General features: G+C 35.2%; 1 protein-coding gene, 1 long non-coding RNA gene and 1 pseudogene across 4 annotated transcripts in view; 1 reads left to right on the forward strand and 2 right to left on the reverse strand.

The window, feature by feature from the left end:
• The first annotated feature begins 8,204 nt into the window (after window positions 1-8,204).
• On the forward strand, window positions 8,205-17,413 carry LOC18421837 (shikimate O-hydroxycinnamoyltransferase). Of its 2 annotated transcripts, none has more exons than XM_006826625.4 (2): window positions 8,205-9,015; window positions 16,428-17,413. In XM_006826625.4, the coding sequence occupies exons 1-2, from the start codon at window positions 8,545-8,547 to the stop codon at window positions 17,322-17,324; spliced, it is 1,368 nt and encodes a 455-aa protein (XP_006826688.1). In that variant the 5' UTR covers window positions 8,205-8,544; the 3' UTR covers window positions 17,325-17,413. The 2 variants fall into 2 exon arrangements, with proteins under 2 accessions (XP_006826688.1, XP_088709746.1); XM_088853620.1 differs by lacking the exon at window positions 8,205-9,015 and adding an exon at window positions 12,559-12,582.
• Window positions 8,226-12,240, reverse strand: LOC148779567 (uncharacterized). The gene is made up of 2 exons (XR_016045758.1): window positions 9,218-12,240; window positions 8,226-9,165 (listed from the first exon to the last, which is right to left on the reverse strand). It is a non-coding gene; the product is annotated as an uncharacterized LOC148779567 (long non-coding RNA).
• A 3,866-nt stretch (window positions 17,414-21,279) lies between the features above and the next one.
• The window catches only part of LOC18421836 (protein DETOXIFICATION 36-like), an 8,436-nt pseudogene continuing 6,855 nt past the window's right edge, over window positions 21,280-22,860 (reverse strand). The window contains exons 3-5 of the transcript XR_016045150.1: window positions 22,538-22,654; window positions 22,330-22,416; window positions 21,280-21,520 (exon numbers count right to left, since the gene is read on the reverse strand). The product of XR_016045150.1 is annotated as a protein DETOXIFICATION 36-like (transcript). The remainder of the gene's footprint in view (window positions 21,521-22,329; window positions 22,417-22,537; window positions 22,655-22,860) is intronic.

Below are 22,860 nucleotides of genomic sequence, written 5' to 3' on the forward strand. Positions count from 1 at the left end.
TGTAAGATTTCAAAATATCATCATTAAATTTTAACGTAGATATCTAGAAAAGTTATGACATAGATGTGGGGCTTGAATTAATAGGTTTATTAATAATTTTTTTAAAGATCTATGTCAAAATTTAATGGTCATACTCACATGGACGTCTGAGGGTCTCATAGTATCATTACTCTTATTATATTAAAAAAGAGAAATAATTCTATAGGATTCTTCCCCACCCATGTGTGTAGGATTTTAAGGGATTATCATTAAATTTGGTACAGATCTATAGAAAAGTCAAATCCTACATCCATATGATAACTTTTTTAGAGATTTGTGTCAACTTTAATGGAGATCCTTTGGGGTTCTATACACATGGGTGGAGAAAGGTCATATATGATCATTACTTATTAAAAAAACATTTGAGCACGTAATTACACTTGTTTTTAGATGGAACACCTATGTGCATCCATTTTTAAAATGGATGCTTTATACCTCTGGATCACATATTGTAGAAATGCCGTCTAGCTCGCATGGAACATTTTTTTTTTAGGATAAGACGTGGTTTTCAGGCTGCAAGCCCGCATATTGTAGAAATGCAGGCTTGGTAATAAATATTTTTTAAATATAATTTGCTCCTAATTTTTAAAAAATAATTTAAAATAGAGATCATGAATATGAAAAACATAAAAAAAATTAAAAATTCAAAACTGAAAATAATACTTATGCCAAAAAAACAATTGGACCGTAAGTTACCTTGGATTTTAAATAGACTACCTATTTGCATCGATCTTTAAGATGGATGCTTTATACCTAAACATGCGTGGGAGCCCGCATGAAACAATTTCCATTAAGATATCAGGCAATCTTTTTACTTTTTATATTTTATGATAGGATATAGGCAACTTACCCACCACATTGAACATACAGAGGCGTGTTTGACTAGGGCTGTAATTTCCTCTGCACAGTCTTAATACGTGATCCATTTGACCTGGTTTTCTCATTTTTCTAATAATTTAGGCAAAATGGAACATGCATTAAGACCATAGAAATTTACCGTGAGAGGTATTACATTTGAATTTGTATGCTTGCTGTTTTTTCTCTTTTTTCCCTCTTTCTCTCTTGATGTACTGTTGTCTTTGAATAATAAATAAAAAGATTGGCCTCATTTCTCTCTTAGTCTAAAAGATTTGTTACTCCCACACGAGCACAATGTTCATTTACTCCATAAAACACAATCTAGGAGTAATTTTAGGATCTCAAAATTTGGATGATAAACCTCTCAACCCTTGGAATAACTTCAAAAAAGACATTTCCAAATTACATTCTCTCTATGCACTTAAAAAAAAATGTCTCAAGATTGAATTAAGACGGTCTAATTTTTCGAGGGTGAGACCTAAATATTAGAAAACTTAAATTTTTATTTTTTTCAAAATAATCATCTAGTGATAGTTAGACACTTTCCAAAATTTTTAAAAAATCCTCCCTAATAGGTTTTCTACCTGAGAGAGCAGGTCAATAGTATCGCAGGAATATAATATACTTGCTCCTCGTATATATTACCTTGGTCAGGTATACTATGCTCTCCCAAAAGCATACTTAATTTCTACTTCCTCGACCAAAATTGAAATTTAGGGAACCATTTAAGAATTATTAGATGATTATTCTCAAAAAAAATAATTAAGATTTGAGTTTTCTAACGCTTAGATCTCACCATCTAAAAATTGAATGGTCTCTATTCAATCTCAAGAAATTATTTTTTTCATGTGCATTGATGCTACAATTAGAAATTTTTTTATTGAAATTAATTTATGAGTTGAAGAGGTTATGTCCCTAAAATTTGTGGTACTAAAATTAATTTTACGGTGAAATTTTACTTGAATGAGTAGAATATCTTTTGGCATTTGGTAGATGGTATATTACGATATCCATATTATATATGTCCTATAATCAAAGATTTTTTTGTTTTTTTTGGTAACTCAGTAAGAAGACAATCTTGTTGTAAAATTGGGATAATCCAATTATCCCTTTTGAGCAAATCGGGATATCTCAAATCCCACTAGATGTAGTGAGCACTACACCATAATGATTTCAATACTTAAATAACATGCCCAAGATGCAATAACAAGTGTAATACAATTGGAAAAAATATAAAAACAATAAAGCAAGCAATATAAGAAATCTTCAAAGAACGACATAAATGAAAGTAGAGAAGGACACACATTTATACGTAGTTCACCCAAGATGGATTACATCCACGGGGAAGGCGGCAAAAATATATTCACTATTAAGAAGAAAACTTATAAAATTGAGGTTATATAGAATTACCTCATACAAGCTCAAGGAAAACTCAAACAAAAGAACTTCCTATCACAAAACCACCTACAATTGACTCCTTTTTTCGATTCGCTGATGCCGCAAAGAAATGCCGACAAAATGGCTCAACCCAAACCCAAATGGTGGCGCTAGGGTTTTGTAATAAAAACCCCCAAATTTTCTCCTCCGACATTCTCTCAACGTTTTCACCTTTTTCTTTTTATCACTTTTATTATTATTATTTTTTTTAATTTTTTTACACCCACGCGTTCCTCACTTCCTTACTCATCCGCGCATCTCTCTTTATAAAAAGCCCCTTTTAAGAGCCTCCACTCAAAAGGCATATTTTGGTGACGAAAATACCCTTTAACAAGAGGGAGAATACCATAGTACTGGTGATTTAACAACACGTCTCAACAATCTCTACCTTACTGCAAAATCTAACCCTTACCTTATCAATCCATCATTTCCTTTATTTCTTAAAACCTAGACAAGTTAGATTCCATTCTAACTTCTCTACTTGGATGGTCTTTGTAAGCATATTCGCAAGGTTGTCTTCGGTCTTGATCTTGACCAATCGAACTCTTCCATCTTCAACAGCTTGCCGGATATAGTGATATTGAACCAATATGTGCCTTGACCTCCTGTGGTGAACCAGGTTCTTGGCCAAATGGATAGCACTCATATTATCACAAAATAGTTACATGGGCTTGCACATAATGCCGATCTCACGTATCACCCCTTTAAGCCACACGATTTATTTTGATGCTTCCGTTGCTGCCATGTACTCGACTTCAGTAGTTGACAATGCTATCGTGTCTTGGAACCTTAACATCCAACTAACTGGTCCATTTGCAAATCGAGAAACAAATACGGTAGTCTTACCTCTATCAAGATCATCGGTAAAATTTGCATCCACAAAACCTTGCATTTGGGTTAAGCCCTTTCCAAATATGATTGTATAATTAGTTATACATCTTAAGTACTGAAGCACCCATTTTGTTCCTTCCCAATGAACCTTTTCAGGGTTTGCCATAAATCGACTTAGAACACCAACCGCATGCGCGATATCCTGTCTTGTACATACCATGACCAACATTAAACTTCCAATCGCATTTGCATAAGGAACTTTAGCCATGCTTCGTCTTTCTTCTTCCATCTTCGGACTTTGTATTGAAGACAATTTGAAGTAAGGCGCTAGGGGTGTCTTCATTTGCTTTGCATCTTTCATGCCAAATTTTTCAAGTACCCTTTTTATGTAACCCTTTGGAGATAATGACAAAATTCCATTTTGTCTATCCATTTCAATTTCAATCCCAAGGATTTGGATTGCTGGCCCGAGATCCTTCAAATCAAATCTTTTGTTCAAAGAAGTCTTGAGCTCATCAATATTTGCTTTATCTTTGCACATCAAAAGCATGTCATCCACATATAAGACTAAAATCAAGCATGTACCATCATAAAAAAACTTTAAATATATATAATGATCATACTTACTACTTGTGTACCGAAGGCTCATCATGAACATATTAAATGTTCTATACCATTTGTCTTGATGCTTGCTTGTGCTCAAACAAGGACTTCTTCAATTTGCACACAAGTCCTTCTTTGCTCTTCTCTATGAAGCCTTCTGGTTGTTGCATGTATACTTTATCTTCAAGTTATCCATGTAGAAAAGCCGTATTCACATTCATTTGCTTAAGCTCTAAATCATGCATAACAACTAAACTAAGCATCAAGCGAATTGAGACCAACTTGACAACCGATGCAAAAATTTCATCAAAGTCAATCATTTTCTTTTGCGAAAAACCTTTTGCCACTAATCTTGCCATATATCTCTAAAGCTTGCCATCAAGCCCCTTCTTTATCTTGAACACCCATTTAGAACCAACGGCCTTTCTACCTTTTGGTAGCTCCATCAAATCTCAAGTCTTGTTTCTGTGAAGGACCAAGATCAATTCTTTCATAGCTATTTTCCAATGCTCGGTACCATTGCTATCAATGGTTTCACAGACTGATGTTGGCTCTTCATTTTTTGTTATCAAAGTATGCAAAGTATTTGGATCCACATAACTTTATACCACCTGGGTGCACGAGTTTCTCTAGGAGAGCGCCTATGTGCTAAAGGAACACCTTCTTCATGATGGCCTTGTAGTTCTCCATGCTTTTCACTATGATCAATGAGTATGTTCTCATAAGGCACAATTGCATTTGGTGGAAGTGTTTTAGGGTTGTCTTGAAATTCTTGGCTCTCTTGTTGTACTTCTTAACCATTGTCATTTATCATCATTCTTTTGCCAGTACCTTGGATTCATCAAAATGCACATCACGGCTACTGATTAATTTTCGAGTAATTGGATCCCATAACCAATACCTCTTAACACCCTTGCTATAACTCACAAAGATGCATTTCTTTGACCTTGGATCCAATTTGTTCATTTGGCAACTTGGAATAAGTGCATAAGCATCATAACCAATTTTTTTTAAATCAGTGTACTCACTTGGAGTTCCATACCATACCTCATTAGGAGTTTTGCTTCCTAATGCTACCGAAGGTGATAAGTTGATAAGATCACAAGACATTGATACAGCTTCCGCCCATAATTCTTGTTCTCGGCCGGATTGGTTAACATACACCTCGCACGCTCTATAAAGTGTGATTCATCCTCTCTGTGACATTATTTTGTTGAGGATTGTAGACATCTATGTAATGCCTAGTAATTTCCTCGGCCTCGTAAAAATTTTCAAACTCATTTGATACAAAATATCCACCATTATCGGTCCAAAGAACTTTGATGCGGTGTCCCGTAGATTTTCAACTTCAGTTTTAAAATACTCGAATGCACAAAACACATCAGTTTTGATCCATACTTTTCTTGAGAAGTCATTAACATATGAAGCAAAATATAATGCACCTCCATAAGATGTAGTTGGTGAAGGGCCCCATATATCTGAGTGAATGTAATCAAGTTTGCACTTGCTTGTATGCTTTCCAGCCTTGAAAGGTGTTTATGTTGTTTCCCATAGACACAATGCTCACAAAATTCGGATCCATCAATTTTAAGTGTAGGAATAAAATTTATCTTCATCAAGACCTTCATACCCTTATCACTCATATGCCGCAATCTTCTATGCCATAGACGAAATGGAGCGTCCTCACCTTCGACCACGGAATTCACTTCAACATCTATTATTGTGCTTCCCAATAACCTGTATAAGCTCCCAACTAGGACTCATTTCATCACAATTAGAGCCCTTTTTGATACTTTAATTACTCTACATTGACTGGTGAACTTATAACCCGTCAAATCTAGAGAAGAGAGGGAAATTAAACTCTTTTTTAGTTCCAGCACATGCCTAACATCCTTAATTGTCCGAATAGTCCCCACAAACATCCTTAGGCGAATCGAACCCATTCCAACCACCATGCTAGTGGAATTATTAACCATGGATACCGATCCTCCTTCACATAACTCATATGAGTCAAACCATGATCTATGGGGGTACATGTGATGGGCGGCTTCACTATCAAGTATCCAATTTTGATAGAATATTGAATTATGTGCCACCATTAATACTTCATCTTCAATAAACCTGGATGTAGACTCTTCTACTTAATTTACTGCATTCTGGATTCACTTAGCTTTTCACCTCCCGCATTAGGAGCTTTGGAAAAATTCACTTCATTTCTTTTAAAACAATTATTCCTTATATGATCGGGCTTCCTACAATGCCAACACATATTCTTGTTATTGGGCCCTCTAGATTTTGATCAAAATCTTGAATTACTTCTTGAATGATTTCACAATGAATCACACCGTTCATTCGATCGACCTCTTGCCACAAGAGCTTGAGTCTTTGATTCCACCAAACTTCCCAAAGATGCCTTCTTTCGAAGTTCATTGGCAAGTAAGGCACTACACACCGAGCCCAAATCAAGAGAATCCTCTTTATTACAACTCAATGTAGTAATAAGGTTATCATATGATTCCGGCAATGACCAAAATAAGGTGACCGCCTTATCTTCATCGTCCATTCTCGCACCAATACTCTCAAGTTGACAAATGATGTTATTAAACTCATTCAAGTGTTCCGACACATTTGCACCTTCTTTCATTATCAAGGAATACAATTTTGTTTTTAAGAAAATTTGATTTGTGACAGATTTTGTTTGATACAAACTTTCCAATTTTTCCCACAAATCTTTTGCCGTCTTTTTGCCAACAATATTAAACAAACATCATTCGCTAACACACAAGTGAATAGTGGCATGTGCCTTCATATCGAGTTCATCCCAATTATCATCAGTCATATTTATCGGTTTCTTATCTTTTCCAAGTAATGCTTTGTGTTGTCCTTAATGTACCAATAAATCTTACATCTTTAATTTCCAAATTTCAAAATTATCTTTCCCATTAAACTTATCTGCCTCACACTTGTGAGATGCCATTTTTCAAAAAATATTACACTAATTCCTTAAGCTTTGATACCACTTGTTGTAAAATCAGAATAATCCAATCACCAATTTTGAGCAAATCGAGATATCTCAAATCCTACTAGATGTAGTGAGCACTACACCACAATGATTTAAACACTCAAATACCATGCCTAAGATGTAATAACAAGTGCAATATAATTGGAAAAAATATAAAAATAATAAAATAAGCAATATGATAAATCTTCAAAGTACAATACAAATGAAGATAGAGAAGGACACGTACGTATACATGGTTCACCCAAGATAAGCTACGTCCATGGGTAAGAGGAAAACTTACAAGATTGGGGTTACGTAGAGTTACTTCATACAAGCTTAAGGAAAACTCAAATAAAAGAACTTCTTATCACAAAACCACCTACAATCGATATTTTTCTTCGATTCACTGATGCCGCGAAAAAATGCCGACAAAATGACTCAACATGAACCCAAATGATGGTACTAGGGTTTTGTAGCAAACACCCCCAAAATTTCTCCCCCAACCTTCTCTTAATGTTTTCACCATTTTCTTTCTTTCTTTTTTATTTTTTGTTTTTACGCCTACCCATACATCACTTTCTTACTCATCCGTGCATCTCTCTTTATAAAACTCCTTTTAAAAGCCTCCACTCAAAAGATATATTTTGGTGACGAAAATGCCCTTTAACAAGAGGGAGAATACCATAGGAGTGGTGATTTGGCATCACGTCTCAACTGTCCCTTCCTGTTTTTCCAAGTAGATTAAGAGTTAGCTTTTTCAAAGTGTTAGTGGGGTTGTGTTAATGACAGGGTAATGTAAGTGAGGTGGTGTTAATGGCGGGAATAGAAACCACAGCGAGGTTTGACCAGTGTTCGCAAAATCAGCCGATTAGATCGGAATCGGCTAGCGACCAGTTCCGATTTTGCTCGGTATTGGTGGTCACCTTGTATTTTAAACTTTAAATAAAATAATACTTTATATTTATATCAAATATGTTGGAATAGCATATTGGTAAGTTTTGACGATGGTTTCCGATAAGAATCGGGGTTGTTTTCTTAACCATATGTTGTTTTCTTTTACAAAAGCCATATGCGTTGTTTTGGTTAAAAAATCATATGACATTTATTTATTGATGACCATTAACTACTTAAATGATAAAAACAAGGGTTTATATTATATATAACATAATTTTTTTTATTTATTTTTTTTTAGGAAAAAGAGATCATTTTCCTTTTAAAAAAAGATAAAAAAATATCATTTTTTTTTAAAAAAGATTATTTTTTTAAAAAAAATAGTTGGTCAAGTCGATTTTTTTAACACTATTTTTATATTCTTTACATTGCAGTAAAGATTAAAAAATATTTTGGTCATTGATACTCACTTTTATATTTTCTTATCTTTTTAGAAATTTTAAAAAATATCCTTAGGCACAAATCGACTTGTTAAGATCTATTTTTTTCATTAATTTTCAACTTCTTTTGAGTGTGTTTTGTTTTAATCACAATCTTTATATGTTTTGAATATTTTAGTGGATTTTTTTTGTATTTTTTTTTATTTTTTTAATATTTTTTTAATCGTTTCATACTTGTCCGGTTAGAGCGGTTGAATCGGCCAATTTATCTATTAAACCGGTTAAATTGCTTGCAGGTCCATGTCCTGTTAAGTATTCGATTTTACGAACACTGGGTCTGACCACCGCGACCCAGGCCCTTCCCATAAAGTCAAAAGATTGTCCTATATAAAACATTATCATTCTCTAAGCTGCAATGTGTTTAGATTATATATAGCAAAACTGATGGATCAAACTCAACCCATAGCTAAGAACCAGAGAGGAAGGCCTGTTCAAACTTCTACTGAAATGATAATCACAGTGAAGCAATCGAGCTTGGTTAGACCCAATGCTGAGACTCCAGTGCTTGAGATGTGGATATCCAACGCAGACCTTGTGGTTCCCAGGATGCACGTTCCTCTTCTCTATTTTTTCCGGTCGAACGGCGCCCCCAACTTCTTCGAATCTGATCTTTTGAAAGAGTCATTGAGTCGAGCTTTGGTGTCATTTTACCCGCTTGCAGGCCGATTGAAGCGCGACCGGAGGGGCCGCATCGAGATCGACTGTAACGCGGAGGGGGCGCTATTTGTGGAGGCCTACAGCGACACGGCCATCGACGACTTCGGCGACTTCGCGCCAACCATGGAGCTCAAGCGGCTGGCCCCCAAGGTCGATTACACAGAGGACATCTCTTCTTTTCCCTTGGTATTGATTCAGGTAATATCCTCTTCTTTTCCATTCCTCTTGATTCGTGCAAGTATTTTTGAAAGTCGTTATGACCACACCTTTAAACGATTTATCTTATGGGGGCCCGGGGGGGAAGGACTTGGAAAATTATCAAAGATACTTAATTTTTGGATGATAAATCTTACGGGGGCTTGGAAAATTATCAAAGATACTTAATTATTGGATGATAAACCTGTAAAATCTCTGCTGCAAATCCCTTTTCATGGCAACATAATGCCTTTGGAGCCCTTTATCTGCACTAAATTTCATCGATGTTACGGCCGAGGTCGGTTTTTGTGAGATTAATAAATTTCTTTTTTTTTTAAAAGAACGACTTTTCGGAATGTTCAAAAATGGATGTGGGTTTGTTTCTCGCCATCACCAACATGGAAAACCTAGGGGTGGTCTCACATTGTTTGGCGTGGGCGCGGTCCCACATAAAGGTATTCCTTATTTTAATGGTTATTCGGGGTCGTTTTCAACTTCGTCATTGATGGGGTGGCGCGTGTGGTCTATAATTTGGGTCTGGTTTGCCCTAATTAAGGCGCACCTTCAAATAGTATTGAAACATATATTTGTTTCCATTACTCTAAATCCTTGCGATAGCTTGAAAATTTGTTTTTATTTATAAATAAAATTTAAATTTAAAAAAGATTGTAGATCGAGGTAATTTTTGAATATTGAAATATTTGAAAATTAATGATCCGAAAATGTATTATAAGATGCACTATTTTCATCACTTGAAATCCATTTTTTCTCATGTCTATACTATGTCTTGAGATCATCAATTTGAGGTTTTTTGAGCATCAAAGCAACTTCTTTTATTGAATTTTTGTGGTGAGCCTTAATTTTATTAAACCTTTTCCCTATAATTTTATTCGCAATATTATAACTATAATATTTTTTAAAAGTTCACATTTTGGTGAGTTCCCCTGATTTTCAAAGGTTGAAAGGCCGGCGATCTATTATGACTTTGGGGCTGAAGTCTACTTTTGAATAGAGGCTATGGTGAGTTATTTTTCAGATTAAAAAACAATATATTTATTTTTTAATTTTTAAATTTATGATGATCGTGGCTGGAAGATACAGGCATCCAAAACCCATGTCCAAACAGCGAGCCCACTACAACCATCCTGATCCACGTCGTAATCATATAGACAAAACCGGCGTGATCCATGTGGTAATTTATTAATGATATACGTAATTTTTTTTTTTGTTGACAATATTACAAAATTTTATGGGTGCAGTTTGTATAGAGCCTAGGCTCTCTGAACAATTAAATTAGAGCCTATCTTCAAACAGTGTCGAGAAATATGATTTTATTATTGAAAATCTTTACAATAGCCTTAAAATATATTTTCATATTCATTTATAAAGTTTAAAGCTTCAAAACTAGTATAGATTGAAAGATCTATGAAAATTTGAAATTTATACTATTTTCAAAACTTGAAATCTTCTAGTGAAATTTTTGGAGGAGGCTCAAATTTGATTGTTTAGAGCCTTGGATCTATATAAACTTTTTCCAAATTTTATTACTTATGAAAAGATTACAATTTGCTCGAATAGACAAGAACTCATCATCAACTGTTGTTTCAGCCAAAGACACCCCGAACTTTGCCAAACCATCGGACATGTAATTCACCTCATCATGATTAAAAGAACAAACCATCCACCATGTCATTCACCTCATCATGATTAAAAGAAATTGTAGAACCGCGGCACAAATCCACTATCTCAGCCCAAAAAGGATAAAACGTCCATGGTGGTTTAGATACCTTATTGCACAAATTGATGACATTTTGTGAATCTCCTTTCACTACTATCGCATTGCCTACAAATTTTTCTTTGATACATCTCAAACCTCGTAGGGTGGTCCGAATCTCTGCCTGATTTGAAGTTGTTACCCCGCAAGGCCCCCGCATGAAAATAGTAACACCACTTTACTGGAATATCTCATGAGACCACCAAAGCTAATTGGACTTGGGTTACCAAAAAAACTACCATCAAAATTTAGGTTTAGGCATCTTTCACTAGGAGGATGCCGTCTTCCCTTACCTTTGAGCTTCCAATTATTACTATTTATAACACTTTACAAATTCATCCATATATCTACTTTTTCAATACCTCTACCTTCATTTGAATCTAAAACAAATTCCAATGATATTGTAATCATCCCAACAATGGGCTGGGTGATGGATGGAGTGAGTTCTAAATTACAATAAAGGGTCCAAGTAATTGATTAGAATGGTTAAATAACATTTTCGACGTTGTTACGAATCCTATTCTAACTAATATTTTCTTTTCAACCATTAGTGTTAATTATCTTAATGTCATCATGATATGGGTCGTATCATGTTCCGTGACTCGCCCAAGCTGGATTTGGGCGAGTTACCGGGACTCACCATATAGGCGGCGCCGAGTAGGGTTGAGTTTCACGGCAACTTACCCCACCCTTAATAAGGAGGGAAAAAAAAAATACAAATATAAAAATATAAAAAGATGGGAGAACATCACAATATTACTTACAATTGGTTTTTTTTGATGATTCGGTAGTTTTTAAGGTATCTAGAAATTTTTTTTTTTTTTTTCAAATTTTTTTCAAAAATTTATCTTTTGTAGAGTTTTTTTATCTTTAGGACTTCAATGATTTCTACAACTCTTTTATGTACTTTCGTTCTTTTAGCAATTTTGAATTTCGTCTTTTTTTTCTTTTTTTTTAACTTTTTTAAACCAAAAATAGAGCGTGAAATCGAATAGCGCATTAGTATTTACGTTCATATATTTGAGAATCTAGTTACCATTTGAGTACCACATGTCCATTTTAGAATCTAAATTGTAGAAAGTAATTACTGATCATAAGAGCTTCGGCTCTACACAAACCTCACCCATTAAGAAAAAAGAAAAAAAAAGAAAGAAAATTGAACGGAAACCGAGCGATTCGACCGACGTAAATAGACAAGTTTTCATTTAAATCATAAAAAAACAGAAAAGGTTTCATTTAAATCATAAAAAATAGTCGGTGGAGTCATTTTTGTCCCAATTAGTAGTAATTAATTGAAGTAGGACGCGGATGCGTTTCAGTTACGTATCAAAACAGCTGGCGTCGTAACGGGTGCTTCGGTGTAAAGCAATAAATATTCTCCTGGTCAATAAAACGCGTGTTGGTACAATCAAATTACAGCCCACCCTCTCACCCACCTCTCGAGAAATATAGTTTCAAAATTATAAATTTATGTGATAGCTTCAAAATATATTTTTATTTTTAATTATAAAATTTAAAATATATTATAAAATATATCTATAAAAATTTGAAAATTCAAAAAATTAAAGGCCTAAAAATACGTTACAATATGTATTATTTTCGAACCTTAAAATCTATTTTTTTTCTTATGATATCTTGATTTTTAGATGATCAATTTAATGATATTTAAGGATTCCAGTGAAATTTTTGAGATTGGCTCTAATTTGATTGTTTAGATCCGGTTCTATATAAACTTTTCCAGAAAACCCCTTTTCCAGAAGTAGTGCAGAGATGTTTTGGCTTGGCTCATGGATGCGGTAAGGGTCATGAGTCTTGTCTTATGTATTTAATAAGGGAAGGGATATCTATGAGTCTGCCGACCCATATTGTACATATGCAGCTCCCTCTCAAATTATTTTAGGGATGGATTTTTAATTTAACATTTTAAGGATTTATGATCTTGGTTACGATGATCATGAATAAAGAAAAACGGTTTTTTTTTTTTTAACATTTAAAATATAAATTTATTTTAGCCCCTTTTTTACAATGTGCATCTTAACGATGGACCAACTTTTCCGATAATAAGTGGGAGTCTATAAAACTTGTGTACTTCCCCTTATCCAACCCTCTATTTTGAATGGAGGGCTAAGATTGCTCCAATTACAATATCATATCTCTATACTGTTTTATTTTTGATATTTTTTATATAAATTATTTTTAGACCAAATTTTGAGTGTCCAATCCTCTATTAAACTCTCTCTTGTAAAAAATATTAAAATAATATTCTCAATAAAATAAAATAACCAAAATACCCCTGAAATATTTAAGGGGTATTTTGGTCATTATATTTTATAAAAAAATTATTTTTAATATTTTTTATAGGTGCACTCCAATGAGAAGATGCCACATACCAAATTTTATATTCATACAATTTGTATAAAAATATTAAAAATAAAATACTATGAGGCGTTGGATCTAAAATCAAATGGTGAATGGTTCACTTGATTAAAATTGGATGGTTGGATAGTAGGGAAAGCATATATCTTCCATGTTGTAGGGAAAGTATGGAAAACTTTCCATATATATATATATATATATATATATATATACACACACACACACACGGGAAGGATAAAGCTACCAAAAGGTGGCACCTTATCAATAAATAGTAATATAGGTGGAATCTTAGCCATCAAATTTTTATCGAGCGCATCAAAATATATGTCACTATTTGAATTTTAATCTTTTTTCTAAAAATCAGATCAAGATGGAATTTTGAGTGTATATACGTGCAACAACATGTACTATATACAAATATACTTTAAAGAATTTAAAATGACCAAATCACCTCCTTATTTTAAGGGCTATTTTGGTTATTTTAGAAAATATTTGTTTTATATTTTTTTTTGATGCGTCGTATTTATTAATATACACGTCCAAAATTCATCATAAACCTATTTCTAAAAAAAGTATTAAAATTCAGATAGTGATATGTATTTGAACCAACCAATAAAGATTTGACGGTTTGGATTTCATCTATATTACTATTCATTATAGTTGCCAAACTATTGGTAGCTTTTTTCATATAGGAAATGTTTTATGAGTAGCACCTCACCTCAAAACTCAAAAATTGTAGTTTTAGTATTGGATAACCTTCAAATTGACAATCATAATTGTAGAAACATTAGGATTTCAAGTCCTAAATATAGTGTATGTTGTAACACATTATCTAACCGTTCATTTTTCCCTAAAAATAAGTATTCATGGATTCGTAAGATCTATACCACTTTTTGGCCTTCAAATTTCATAGTTGGTGTTGGAATTTTTTTAGAACCATAGTGGAAATTTCCGATGCCTAAAGTGCTTTCCGGATGGGGATTCGAGATGAGGCTTTATTTTATTTTCATAAAGCCTAGACCCTATAAAATTTATTTTATTTTTAGAATTTAAAAATAATCATCTATACTTTATAGTAAAAAATTTATATAAAGTGGCAACTTTAAACTATATATAAAAAAAAGAACCCCTTAAAATACCATCTTAAAATGTTGTTTTGACAGTGAAAAACTCTCTAAGTGATCACCTCGATCTTCAGATGTATGGATAAAAAAAAAAAAAAAACCGATTTTACACCTTGTTATCATTATTTAGACTATACGTTTGGAATATTTTCATGTGTTTATAGATCCATTCAATTTATACCGCAGTTTGAGTTTTAAATTTTATAAATAGATGTGAAGCAGTTTTTCATGTTATCATTGAAAATTTCGACACCAAAATGACATATTATTTCGAAGAGCTTTGGAGGTGCATCTTAATTGGATTGTTTAAAATTTTGACACTATACAAACCACACCCTATATTATATAACCCAGTATTATATAAATAAAGAAAAGTGATTTGTCCATTAGGGGAAGCAATCCTACATTTGTGTCCCATGCACAAAACATCCATCTTTTGGATGGATGCAAATGGGTGATCACACAAAAAACCCCAAAAAACTAAGGTTCTAAAATAGTCTCTAAAAATTTATTAGTTTTAAATTTAAAATTTATTACTTTTAAATTTAAAATTTATTTATTTTTATATAACAATATTCTCCATGATAGAGATTGCATACTCCAAAACTATTTGGTCCAAAATCTATCTCAATAATAGATATGGAGACAGGATGCATATTTACATTTGAGTTGGCCACCTCATATCTACACTCATTTATGATTTTTGTGAGTTATTTAAATTTTATTTTAATATATCAACTTAAGTTTAAGATTTGAATATCCGTACTTCTCACCATCATACAGTATTAAAATAGAATTTAATAATATAAAATAACCAAAATATTTTTATAAAATTTATGGTTATTTTAATTTTTTATTTCACTTTTTATTTTTATTTTTTATTTTTTTTTTATGTTTTTTACATGTAGTTGTTGGTGAGAAAAATGAATGCCCCAAATTTAAGCTTTATTTCATGTATAAAAAGTAAAATTTTTAAAAATACACCATGCAATCCCCAAAATTTGGGCTTGGATGTAAGCTATAAAATACATGATTCTATCTGATAAAAAATAATTTTTAAAAAACTTTCATACACACACATGCACAAATGCATAGGCTTTTGAAGAAAATAAATGTCTTAGTTGTGAGTTTGGATGTCAATGTTCAAGGACTCGGCCAAGTAACTTAGCCTGGCCTACGGCCAAGATGAGCTCTAGGGGCTACTCGCTCATGTTAAAAATTATGGAAAACTCATAAATTTTGTTAAAAGGTCTTGAATATAATATTTAGAACTGTATTTCTATATGATTTCTATGGGTTTTATGATGATTTGAGGACTTTTCTTACTACATGCTCTAATTTTTTATCATTTATTATTTATTTTTTTTGAAATATTTCAAGATATAAATCAAAAGTTTAATAACACATTTTCATATATTTTTTTGGTCTTTTGCATACTTTTAATGATTCATTTTAACATGCTTTATTTTTGGTACTTTTTTGTCTCACGTAGGATTTTGTACTTGGCCAAGTTACTCCGCCCAGACTGTGGGGAGTCGGAGTCCTAAACTGAGTTTGAAAACATTGTTAGTCGAAATAAGGTGAAAATCTATAAAAGATTGCTTCAATAATCAACACTTTTATTCCCTGTATTCATGGTCTTCTCTCTCCCTGTTGCCTCAAGACTTCCTCTCTTTTACTCTCTCTTTCAAGATTTAAATTTTAATTATATCAATGAGTGATGCTTTGATCAATTGCTCTAACATGTTTTAGGTTTAAAAAAAACCTAAAAACTGCCCCTTAGTATAAAAAAGACAAAAAAAAATGCCCCTACCGAATGTGTTTTCCGCCTTTGGACGGGACGCGGTCGAACCTTGGGCAGCCACTTAGGTAGGTTCTTGGGCACCTAAGCCATGGATTTCCATCTTTTTCTGGTACCTAGGACCTAGGCCCTTGGATCGCCTGAACGTTGGGCGGTTTGCTTTTTGAAACACTACTATAAAATGTGGCTCATAGTATATTTGCTCATTATCCTCCCACAGAGAGAATGATAGGATTGTAGGTGCACATTGTAAAGACTATACATTCAATCGATTTCAATTCTCAAGTTTTTGAGTTAAGCCAATTTGCCTGAAACTCGATTTTAATGGTGTAAATTGCAGGTGACCTTTTTCAAGTGCGGCGGGGTGTCATTGTGCGTGAGTGTCCAGCGCCATGTAGTTGATGGTGCATCAACCAACCACTTCATCAACACATGGTCTGATATAACCCGAGGCGTCGGCGTAATCAGACCCCCCTTCATCGATCGCACTCTCCTCCGTGCTAGGGTCCCCCCAAACCCGGCCTTTCCTCACGTTGAATTCCAAGAGGCCCCAACCATGAAAACCCGAATTGCTGAAGCCCATGTCTCGCCAGTCGTGGCCATTTTCGACATCACTCCTACTTGGCTCGATCGTCTCAAGAGAAAAGCCCAAGAAGATGGCGGTACTGCCTCCTATACCACTTATGAGGTGCTTGCAGGCCACGTTTGGCGTTGTGTTTGTCAAGCCAGAAACCTCCAGTCCGACCAACCCACGAAAATGTATATAGCCGCAAATTGTCGCTCCCGTCTCCAGCCTCCACTTCCCCCTGAATACTTTGGCAATGCTGTTTTTGCCGCCGCCCCCCTCGTTATGTCTGGCGACCTCATGTCCAAGCCATTGAAATTTGCAGCTGAAAAGATACATGAGGCTATTGTGAGGATGGACAATGAGTACCTGCGATCCGCACTGGACTACCTTGAGTTGTTGCCGGACCCGGATGCCGTGAAACGGGGGGCCCACACTTTTGAGTGCCCCAATATTGGGGTAATTAGTTGGGCAAAGCAACCGAGTTATGAGGCAGATTTTGGGTGGGGGAGGCCTGTGTTTATGGGGCCTGCAGGCATGGCCCATGAGGGGCAGGCCTTTGTGTTGCGTAGCCCAAAGGGAGACTCTTATCTCTGCCTCGCCATCTCGTTACATGAGGACTGTATGCGTCGCTTCCGACAGTACTTTTACGACTTACAGTCTTCTCTCTGATAATTTTTGTGTTATTATGCTATGTACATCAGGCTTTTTGATATGTTTGACGGACTTAAGAGTGGAGTACGATTCATCTTTTCATTGAAGATGTTCAATTGATCATCCCAAAGAGAGAGTAAAGGCGGAATGCTCTACTCGATCGAGAACAGGGCTCTGAGGTGCTCAAGAAGCGAGATACCTAACATACTTTTAGAAGTGGCAAAGTTTCAAACCATGATTTACAGTGCCATGAAGGTCTTCACTCCTAACCAACAGTTATACAAGACGAATCTCTAGAGGAAATATACACAATGATACCATTTTTTTTTTTTGATATAAAGAGGTTAACAATCATCATTGATTGTTAGATTTGAAATCGGGTGGTTGAGTATGTATTATTATTTTTGAAAGTCCAAAATAAATTTTTTCGAAAATTGCAATACTCTTTTATATATTGAATTTTACATCCAATGGTTACAAATAATTTTGACCTTTCTGTACTAAAACTAAATGGTCTCATTGTATCCAGCCCCGTATCTAAATGATAGAAATTAAAATCAAGGTTCGAAATGGATTGTTTCTTTTTGGGGTAAAAGAGAGGATCATTGGAATCATAACTTCAACATTGAAATTAGGAAACAAGGGTATAGTTTTCTTCTAAATTTGCATTGTACTCATCTTTTTCTTTCTTGATTATTGGGTAGTGCTAGCATTTAACAACGAAAAACAGATTGTAGGTCCACACTTGTTCGCAATTTAGGTTCCGTGCTCCTCATTTCTCTTGCACCATCAAAATGAACATCAGCTTACAATTGCTGGAGTGATATAAGTTCAGAAATTCAATGAAATCAATGGATTAATACTTCAAATATGAATCCTTAAAAGTTTTGAATTAATTCTGAAGTTAAAGTTTGGGGGCATCGGTCAAGGCATATCTTGGTGTTAGGGTTAAGCCAACTCCGATTGATGTCCAATTTATATGATTTTTGGATTAAATACATATAAGTTCTCATGAAATATATTTGCAAGGACACACCTCATCATGATATTACATGATGACGTTTTCTTTATGCTTTGTATATCAAACACTTTATCCTTGCCCGCCGACAGATTCAAAACAGCACCGCATCGCACTGCATCAAACTACTCCTATATCATGTGGAGAGGCATATCTGGGCCATAAAAGTATATATATATCCCGGAGTCTTTCCTCGAATTGAGATGTCTTGATGGTCTCCTATTATTAATTGTTAGTCACGATGAACATGTGTGACCGACGATGGATTCGGAAGTGCATCACTATGCATCATATTCCTCCGATATCATGTGGAGAGGCATATAGGGGCATTAGGAGTATATATATCCTAGAATTTGCCTTACACTGAGATGGTTTGATATCTTCTATCATCAATCGTTAGTCAAGATGCACATACTTGGCCGACATCAGATTGAAAAGCGTGTCGTATCACATCAAATTCCTCTAATATCATGTGGAGAGGCGTATATGAGCCTTAAGAGTATATGTATCATATAATTTGTTTCTTATTGAGATTGTTTGATACCTCCCACTATCATTGGTCGTACGTCAGGACCTATATAGATTGACTGATGAACATGACTTCTAAATGTATATTGGAGCCTTCATATGATGAGTCGTGGATATATTATATTCTTTATATTACATCAAGGGTATATCTTTGCAAATATTTTCAAGAATCATGCTCATTGAGCTTGCATATCTTATCTATTGTATGTTAAGACATTTATCTGGCAACAGTTCAAACAGTTGTCTCATAAGTATACCTTCAATTCATCGGGCACGTTTTAAGTGTACTTTGTTTTGCATGATGACTAAAAACACACCCAACACCCACATAGAACCATAGTTAAAAGTTCAGCTCTCCAAGTAAGAAGTCCTTGGACCGTCATTTAAAAATTGTGGACCACCAGGTCTACAGGACCCATAGCACCCTGAATAGTCAAGGGCTTAGATTAGGGACAATCCTCCAAAATAGAGGGATTAGTCTTATGTCCGGTAGGCGTGATCAAGGTAAATGAAATGTCCTTACTCATGAAACCCTTGGATCAGCCTACCAGAGTTGACCATTGTGGTCAATTAGCTTGCCATCGTTCTAACCCTAATAACCAGCTGGTCAAAAGGCAAGTGAGTCAAGGCTCACATAAGTCCAGGGGTAGCTCCTTTATCCAACCAAACACCAATAGGAGTCACGGTCATGGACTTGCGTGTCAACTCTAAGAAATCCCTAAAGCGCAAGCATTCCTTTAAGTCATAGCCAAACAAATATACACTATACAACCTAGTTACCATAGGCAGGGTAGATAAGAAGTTCAAACCATTAGTAACTTTGAGACAGTCAACTAAAACGGGGTTAACCTAGAGAGTCAAACACGAACTAGTTAACCAATTCAAGAACCACTTTCTAAGAATCGAGCACTTAGCTAGGAATGCAGTTCTAGTCATCATCATTTGAGTCTAGACTTACCTCTAGGGCTTATGCCATCTAGTAATGGTCATGAGCTTCGTACCCTATTCCATTCTTAACACTTAAAGAGATACAAGTCTAGCTCTAGTCCACCACATGCTGAGAGTAGACCACCAAGTTAATGGTCCAGCTATGATCGTCAGCCTTCATGCCATGGACATCTAGACCCAGCTAACCAAGGTCAATCCTAAAAATCTATCACCAGAGTAGCCTAGGGGTTCCTTCCCAATCGTCAATTAGTGAACACCCAGTTTTACAAGCTTTCTTGTGAAACTTAGTAAACCAAGGTGAGCCCAACCAGGCTCAACCAAATAACCTAGGTGGATCCATTAGTCAATAGGCGACATACTTGACCCACCCAGTTTTCCAAGTCCAACCTTTGGGACAACCAAATCAACTTGTCTATCAATTAATACAGGTGGGTCATATACCTCAAGCTTAGGCACACTAGCCCAAGTTAGGCAACCAGCCGTCTAGCCATGTAGTTCTAGTTCCAATGGCTCATTTAGCCAACATGGAGGCGACCAGGATGCACTTTCAAGACCGTTTATAGTGGATGGGGACTTGTGATTTCTCAACTCCTAAAGCGTTGTGCAAGAAACCCTTAGAAATTTTGAAAATCTAATGATGGGATTTGTTCTGCCACAATTCAAAAAAGTTCTTCTGAAAGGGTGACCCAATGGCACATGTCATCACTTAGGTACTTTCTATAGTGACCTTGGAAAATATACTTAATCACCTTAAGTTGATGCTTCAACATACCCTATCAGTAGGTCCTCTAATTTGGAATTGTGAATTTATAAAGGTTAACTCTCATGCAACTCTTGACAAGATGTTCCGAAGATTTGAATCCCACTATAGAGGAATCAAGCCTTGGTCCATCTCTCTAGGGGAGCCTACCAAAATGGGCAAAAGGATAATGAGTCATTCCCTGACTTTGTTGAGCATTTTTTGAAATACCACTTCTAGGGTTCTTGAATGTACTCTTACTAAGATTGAAATACTCTAGAACGTCAACCCCAAGTATTAATCCTTCTCGGCGAAAGCAATGTGCCCTTCTCGTTTGATTCCATGCTCGAGATGGCTGCACATTATGAGCAGGGAAAGGCCAAAGCCAGATCCATTGGACGGCCATTGCGAGCCAAACCCTCACATGAGAATAACAAGAATTAGGCCTTGTCTAGTGGAGAGGTAAATTTGATTGATTGATAAGCCAAGCAGTCTATCCAAGTCTAGGCCTTCAATAGAAGAGCCTCAAGAAGGAAGCAAATCTCATTCAACCAGAAGGTGGACACAAAGTAGCATGCCTGGGAAATTCACATTCATAGATGAGCCAATAAGTGATGCTCTTAAGAAATTACTTGAACATAAGCTCGTGGAATTGCATTTTAGCCTGGATTCCTCCCCTTCACTCAGAGATACGTCTAAGTGGAGTGGCATCAAAACCACGCCCATGACCAAGGAATGCCTTTAGTGAATGGGGAAGAGCATAGTATTACTAGTCATTAAAAGGTTCATCCGAACATGGCGTAAGAATGAATACTGCTTCAGTTTTATGCCATAACAGAAGCCCTACATTTCATTTCCATGCCCAATTACATTGAATTCAAGATCATGCTAGCTAACCACCTGATTCTCTGTTGATTCAGATTCGTTGGTCTTTGGGGATGGAAAATTCCACCTGTCGACAAGTGATTTTACTTTTTCAACCTGCAGGCCATCAAAGCGGGCGCCAATTAAGTATTCGTATTGTTCATTAGCACCATCCTCTGCATTATAACAAACTGGTGAGGCTCCAGCTTAGCACCTGAGGACTTTTTCTATGTTATGTACTGGTGTAGTTGTGGTGTTCTATGAGTTATTTCTATTCATTCCTCTTTTTCTAATTTAATGAAAGCTACCTCATATCAATAATGAAATGGTAAGGAAAAAAAAGTTTTGACATGTTATATTATAATCCAAATTAATGCACATTAGTGGTTAGAACATTTAAATCAATTCATTCCATTTCTCCTTGTTAAGTAATAAGCTTGATATATGAAACCTGCTGCCTAAGGGGCTAGTCGAAAGTATACTCTAAACCACTTGTTATAAATAACCAATCGACTTCCGAAAGTTTTAGTTGGGAGCATAAAATTAGCAAAACGTGTAAACAAGTATTTTGCAGACCACAGTACTTCAAGAATCTGTGTCATGAGGGTCATCTTTGTCCATCAATTGGGTGAACAGTGATGAGAAGGGAATGGTGCCATTAGAACATGACATGACTCGAACTCGAAATTGTGCATCCACTCTCACCATCACATTCCAGGCTGTTATTCGATGGTGATGACCCTCATAACCAATGGTGATGACCCTCATAACCAAGGATTCAAATGGTTTTGTAGATTACAATACGCTTTCGAAAAATACGATGGTTGGGGCCAAAATTTCTACAGGTAAACATAAATTCAATACTAATGAGGAGTGATAATCCCTTAAGGGTTCATAGGAAAACAAGGCTCAAGGTCTTTTCTCACCTGCTTATTCCAATCAGTCCTGTATGTCATGAAAGCCAAGACCAATGTTTGTGCTCCTGTGCCACACAAAATTCCAACCCAAATTCCCTGCAAATAATTGTAGTAACCGTAATGAAAACCTGTTCTTCTCAAGAATTCCACGATAAATTTTAATAATAGTACTAATAAGAAGAAAATCAATAATGGTTAACTAATTAATTTATCTCACCTCAACTCCTTTGTTAAACACATATCCAAGTACCAATCCAAGTGGAATCCCCACCACAATAACAAGTGATGTTCACATAAGCCACTCTTGATTGCCAACCAGCCCCGATTGCCACCCCTATTCAATCAAAAAATTTATCACTTAAATTTATAGGAAAAAAAAGGAAAATCTTTCCAAATTATGAAAATCCTCTTAAAAATAAGCTTAAAACTGTAATCTAGTGATCAGCGCATGTCATGATCTGAGTCACCCATCTCTTGAGTTCTCTTGCCTTAAAAAGAACTATCAAAATTCTTTGTAGGAGGGATTGGGACCCTACTAAA

This window comes from Amborella trichopoda, chromosome 12 (assembly GCF_054954075.1).
Source record: "Amborella trichopoda isolate Santa Cruz 75 chromosome 12, AtrichopodaSantaCruz75HAP2 v2.0, whole genome shotgun sequence".
In the NCBI taxonomy this organism is placed as follows: Eukaryota; Viridiplantae; Streptophyta; class Magnoliopsida; order Amborellales; family Amborellaceae; genus Amborella; species Amborella trichopoda.